The sequence below is a fragment of the Gymnogyps californianus genome, chromosome 10 (genome assembly GCF_018139145.2).
Source record: "Gymnogyps californianus isolate 813 chromosome 10, ASM1813914v2, whole genome shotgun sequence".
In the NCBI taxonomy this organism is placed as follows: Eukaryota; Metazoa; Chordata; class Aves; order Accipitriformes; family Cathartidae; genus Gymnogyps; species Gymnogyps californianus.
Window position 1 is genome coordinate 4,723,305 of NC_059480.1, and position 6,572 is coordinate 4,729,876.

The following is a 6,572-nucleotide window of genomic DNA, read 5'->3' on the forward strand; positions in this document are numbered from 1 at the left end:
TATTTGTTAATTGAACAACGATATGTAAACAACAAGCCCTTGAGATATATATTTGCAGAACTACAGTGCTGTATAACATCACTCTGTGAAATACTTGGCTGCATTAGACATTCCTATAAATGCCAGCAGATCACTGTATATTGTATTTGCATTTATTTTTCTATCAGCCAAAAGTGTGCAGCTGAGATGACAATGAACTCTTTCGTTTGTTCACATTTAATCCTAACCAGCTGGTGAAAAATACAGTTGTGATTTTATATGGAAATGAGAGAATCTGCCCATTAATAGGACAACCTTGGAATGCCATGAACTGGGAGGCAGGAAACACTTCCACCATTAACAGAGGTCTGAAATTGTAGTTGGAGGTGATTCGCACACACTTGAGTTTTCATTGCTTCCCTTCCATTTTGCAATAATATTATAATTCAACAGTTGGGTGTTTGAGTGCTACTGTCTACTCAAGGTATTAACTGTGTTGTGACTCATTGATAGATGCAGGACATGATCCTGAAGCCAAATGTATAATTGCATCAATATTGTTCACACACTTTTGAGCAGATGCAGGATTGAGTGAGTAAAAATAATCACCTTCTGTTTTGCCTACCCAGGCACCATAGCAACTGAAATGCTGTGCTTAAAATTTTCGTTGTTTTTTCCTCCTATCCCTTTGTTCCATATGGTGCATCCTGTCAAACTGTCTTAACATACAGTTCCATGGATGCCAACTATCAGTGTGTAAGGAAATGAAATGTGCACAAGATTTGATGACTGATGGTGAGTTTCGTAAGCTGTCTGCTTTGTTACTTGGCATGCCCTGAGACAGCATGTCCATGGCACAGCACGACTTTCTGCGAGGTGAGACTATGCACTGTCTCCCACAGATGGAAGCACGCTGCATTGCTATATGCTGGTAGTGCTAGGGAAATAATGAATACAATAATGCCGTGTTAAGTAAGGAGCCGCGTTCCCTCTGCTCTTGTAGCATCAGTAGTAAAATCCATATTACTTGAGAGGAGAAGGAAGATCATACTTGGAAACAATAGTTAAAGATTTGACCATGCTGGTGAACATGGGAGGTCCTGGTAGACTTGTCAGGACTGCCAAACAGGTTGTCTGAACTTAGACATTTTTATTTTTAGGCACCTAAATAAATAATATAACTTCAAAACAGCTGAGCAGCCAGCAGATTTCATTGACTACTTATTTTGACTGTTTTATTAGACCTTTGGCTTGTGCACACATTATTTTTCAAATACTGGGAGTAATCCCTTGATGTTTACCATTACTTAAAAAGCTCCGGGATACCCCTGCACCACCGGTGAGAAGAGCAGCTAGAGCTGGGAGTTGACAAAGCTGCATATTCTGCAGATGTCCTGTCTTTGCTACTTATGCCCTGATTAAACAGCAAAGTAACGTCATGTCGTAGCAGCGGTGCTTTGTGTGGTGTATGCAGGGGTAAGCAACTGCAGCAGGCGTAGACCATGAAATAAAATAGTGCTGCTATGCCCACTTTGCATCACACAAGATGATGAACAACTGCATCAATACAGTCTTTTTGATTAAAACTAAAGCTTTATTAGCCATAGTGGAGCCTATTAGAAAAATTAGCTTTTCTTCTGATCAGACCATGCCTGGAAGAACTTGAAGAGTTCCTTCTCCACAGTCCAGATCCTTCACAATTCTCTCATTGCACTCCCAGCTCTGATACTGAGATCTGATAGTAAAAGCAGTGCAGTGCAGCAGCAGCGTGCTGGCTAGCAAGCCAAGAATTGCTCTCCAAATGGACATTGGAAATGCCAAGTCTGCTGTAGGGTACGCTGGTGCGTTATATTGTATGTATGTCACTCATCCCAGACAATTCACAGATTGACTGTAAGTCTGCAATAGATGAGAATTCAGTATTTGTATATCATGCATTAAGAAAGGCAGGGGAAGGCTTATCACCTGTAAATAACATGATTTGATTCACTGAAGCAAAAATGTTTGTCATCTATAAATAAGATAATTGCATTCACTAGAGCCATTGCGATACAATTTTACAGCAGGATCGAGAGCCATTTTTATTGATCACTTCAAATCGATTGCATACAAATTGGTACAAAACATCACCCAATCACATTTATGACTCTCCTACATCTCTACATGTGGTATGTTGTTCTGTATCATCGCATATTTGTTTTATCAAGCTAATATTTCATCTGCCTCGTTGGAGTGATAATGTGATGCGAACAAACTCAAATTACTGAAAATGATCAACCCGTTCATTTCTGATCAAAGAGCTAGCTGAGGGATTTAGACTTTTTTTGAAGCACATAAAGATTCATTCTCTTTTCTAAACATTAGATTTTGCAGAAAGAAAAGAAAATCTCCACTTTAGGCAAAAACATCTTTTGGCACCACAGAATTCACTTACAAGTTTCAACTTTCTGTCCTTGAGAAGAGCTGGTAGAATTGGCTACGGAAATCACTTTGCTTCCATGGGCTTTTGGCATGCTCTGCTTCATTTGCCTTTCTAAGGACTCAGTGTAGAAGATCTTGCTTTCTCTGAGCCAGACAATCATCCCAAAATCCTAAGGAAATGGACTGCTCTGGCTGTGCTTTAGTAAACAGAGTGAATGCAACTGCGTACTGCCACAAGGAGACAGAGTTGAACAGTTCCTCAAATTTGGATGATGCTTCTTTGTACTATTTGCCGGAGGAATGGGCTCTCAACCCATCAGGCACAAACATGAAGATGTTTTTAATCCCTCCAGTTGTCTGCCTCGTGGCAGGTGTCCTCATCATTCCTGCCATCTTGTTTGTGATCTTCTCTAGGTTTAGCATCCGTCGGGAAACAAGGTACATGCTGCTGGGAAATGCTCTGCTTTCTGATCTGATCTATCTGTTGTTCTACACCCTGTCAGCTGCTCTCAACGCAGCACATGTACACGTCCCAAAGGAAGCTTGTGTCCTCCTATTGTTTTTGCTGGCAGTGGCTTACTGTGGAGGATTGTTCACAGCTGCTGCAATAGTCTTGGACACATACATAGCTATTTTGTTTCCTTTGCGCTACATTGCTATTATGCCTCCTTCACGAACTAAAAAAATTATTGTGTTACTATGGATGTGTTCTGGGTCTTTCCCTGCGATTTTCTTCTTGGTGCTATCGAGCACTCACAGCTTTGTGCCCTGTGTCCTGGAAATGTGCTCGGTTCCAGTAATACTAATATTAACTCTGAATGGGACTGATGCTGTGAAACTCTGTTTCTGGCTTTCTACCACAATTATCTTTCTCTGCCTGTCTTTAATATTTTGTTGCTATGCTATTCTGTATTTTAAAACCAAACAATCGGGTATATGGGAGAGCATCTGCTCCAGAGCCAGTGTAACATTCTTAATGCACAACACTGTGTTATTTTTTTACTTCTTTCCACTCTTGGCCCTTTTTGTAGAATCATTCTTGTGCATTAATGTTGTCATCAGACTGCAGACAGGAATCTGGGTCTCCCTGACGATCTGCAATGTCCTGATGATTCTGCCTAAAGTTTTGTTCCCTTTTCTGTATGGGCTTCGATACAGAGAGATCTCAGCATCTCTCAAATCCATTGTCAGAAGGAAGCATCTTCATCTGGTGTCACCTGCTCCATCACCGTCCTGAGCCAACGCAGAGCACAGCCACAGCAGAGGAGTTCTCCTTACCTTTTTAGCATGCAAGCCTGATGGAAATCACTCAGCTTCTGAAGAAGAAGCGATCTGAAGAAGAAGTGATCAGCCCATGTCAGAGAAGACATGGGTTGATCATTCTGCCTCCTTGGTGCCAGAAAGCCACAGATCTTTCATCACACCACAGCTGAGAATACAGTGAATGCTATCCTGGACAAAGTTCTAAGCTTTGTTCTGATGTGGGAAGGCAGTATCTTTTGGAGGAGATACTGAATCAAGATTATTTTCACCCACATGTGGGAGATGCCTTTCTGGAAAATAGAAAATTAAAAATAGATGGTGCAAAGCAAAGGAATGCAAAGCACAGGCGGTAACCACAGGTCTCTTGACACCATCACATACAGCAGAGAGGATCCTTAACCAAACGTGCTGTGAACAGAACAGCTATTTCATTCACTCACAGTGTATTCTTGCAAGGTTAGTAGCCAATGTCCTATTCATTAAAACATACACTGAGAGGTGCCCCTGGAAACTGCTGTACTCAGTGAAATGCTGTGCTTCATCTTGTGCAGTGTGCTAGCATATTAGCTGCCTTATGGATTCTGTCTGACAATCTGCAAAACACTGAATTTTTATAAAATCTCAGTCTGATGGGAAGTCACCTTTGATCAGTGTCTGTTGGGCAGCCTAGCACATGATGCCGTCAGGCAGTAACAGAGATGGATGGGCTGCTCGGTGAGGGAAAACGAGCCGGGAGCAGCGGGTGGCAGTGCCTCCCTGCACGGTGCAGTCCCGCTGTGCCTGTGCTGGGTGAGCTGAGCGGGTGGCTGCAGGGAGCCTGGGTCAGCCCAGAGCCCTGATTCCCTGCTGGGTCCGTACTGTTGCGACCAGGCCAAGGCTGAGCCCAGCGGCTGGGGCAGCAGGGCAGGAGCAGTGAGGTGTGAGGCTGGGCACAGATGTACCCATAGCATGGCTCAGACATGACCCGGGGCGAGGGACTAAACGTAAACACTGCTTCTGAGTCCCTGCTGAGGCATCTCCCAGTTCTGGCTCACAGAAATCTTCTCTAGCAGCCTGATCCCAGGTTACAGCTGCACCGTATCAGAGCTGGTGTTGGGTACCTGCCACCAAAACCCTAGGAAGGTCAGGAGGAGAGGCTGCAGAGCCTGTTGATGTACTCAGGGGCAAGAAAGATGGTATCTTGTAAGAGCCTTTTAGATTTTCCAGATCGGCCGCCTACCTATAGAAGATGAGTGAAACATATTTCTGATCTTTAAAGAAACCAAAATTTCATTAGACATAAATATTAGTGTGGGAAATTTAAATTGCAGTGGTGTTCCTTGGACTTGAGAAAAGAGCTTTTGTATTTCTAAAGATAATATTTTTAGAATTTGTTACTTTTTATACAAAAATACATTGGACTTAAAAAAAAGGCATTAGAAAATGGCCCTTGATTTCACTCTGCGCAATATTTTCCTTGTGTGCAGACTTTCTCCACCTTCTGTTTGCTTAAAGCAATACACAGAAAGTGCTGAATCTGGCTTTTGGGTATTTCACACTCATCTGAAGAATTCCACTAAGTGTGAGCCAGGAGGAGCTTGGTGCCTGGTTGCATGAGCTGTTTTTTGGCAATGAGGCCTGTTTGAGAGGTTCCTGCTGATCTCTTTCTCTGCTCCTTCCCAAACTGCTTGTTACTCTCCTCACACTGCAGTGTCTGCTCTCTCCAGTTTGCTGACACAACTGCTTCTGGGGTTGCAGGTTAAAAATATCCCTCCCAAGAGAAGCGGTGTAGTTTTCATTTTAACTGAGACTATCCCAGCTATCTGTTTTATAGAATGTTCTGCAAACAGCTGTGTCAGCACAATTGAGGGGGGTAACAAATTCCAGTTCAGAGGTGGGAATGAGCAGGGACATCTTAGAGGCTTTGCTGCTAAGGGACACTTCTTGTGTAAGAGCATCTCTAAGGTAAAGTTGTTGCAAGTGAATAAACTGTAATATTGCGTATTTGCTTTAACCATGGCTCTGTGCTTCCCGTATTTTGACCCAAAGGAGCATTAAATTCCTGAGTAATTGCTTTGTTTTCCAGGAAAAAACCCAACATTTCTTCTCACTACTCTTCAATAAAAAAATTAGGACCTAAAAGTTGCTTTTTACTGGCTGCTTTGATTTTTCTCCGAGATGAATGTACCATAGACCTCCGTCACACAAGCTATGTTTGTATAAAGACTTTATATTCAGCCTATAACAGGGCTCCTCCATAACAGTAGGAAGGATGGGGAAAATGTCTGTATACTAAATCAGGTGCTTTCTGCTAAATCCCTTTAGCATGCAGTATGATCAAGAATGGAAGAAGTACCCGTAACTCCCCAGGCCACTTGTATCCTGGGCCAAATCTTTATGCCAATGCCCATTGACAAAGATGTTGATAACTTACAGGTTATTTTGTCCATGCAAGGTTCTTTCAAGCTTTATTACCTGAAGTTTACCTATATTGTAAATTTTCATTCTAAGTAGTAAAGATAACTGTGTAAATAGTATAAAGTAAGGTAGTTCTATATACAGCCATAGGTGACTGAGTAGCTGCAGCTTAATAGTACTTGATCTTCCTGCTAACCACTGTCAATTATGAAGTTAATCTCCAGACAGAGTCAGGTAGGATTATATTGCCAATTCTGTAACTCTTTCTTACATATACATCCCCTGGATATATTTAGAGACAACTAGAAGTTTGGTAACATAAAGAAGGACACTGAAAGATGGAGGAAGTGAATTGGTGATCGTGGCAAGTTTATGTATGAAATCTGTCTACAGTGATATCATAAGGACCAGGCAAACAAAACACTGCTTTGTGGAAATGACGTTCTAAGAAAGATGAATAAAATAATCTTATTCATGTCCTTGAAGTTGTTCCCTAAAATGGGTGTTTGCCT

At 42.0% G+C, this 6,572-nt stretch overlaps 1 protein-coding gene across 1 annotated transcript; it reads left to right on the plus strand.

Moving 5' to 3' along the window:
• The first annotated feature begins 2,578 nt into the window (after positions 1-2,578).
• On the plus strand, positions 2,579-3,637 carry GPR148 (G protein-coupled receptor 148). Its single transcript, XM_050902110.1, has one exon. It carries the CDS (start codon positions 2,579-2,581, stop codon positions 3,635-3,637), a length of 1,059 nt encoding a protein of 352 aa, XP_050758067.1.
• The last annotated feature ends 2,935 nt before the right edge of the window (positions 3,638-6,572 follow it).

Bases quoted from the DNA above. Each gene is read 5' to 3' on its own strand.
- GPR148 (XM_050902110.1), top strand. From the start codon at position 2,579: ATGGACTGCTCTGGCTGTGCTTTAGTAAACAGAGTGAATGCAACTGCG.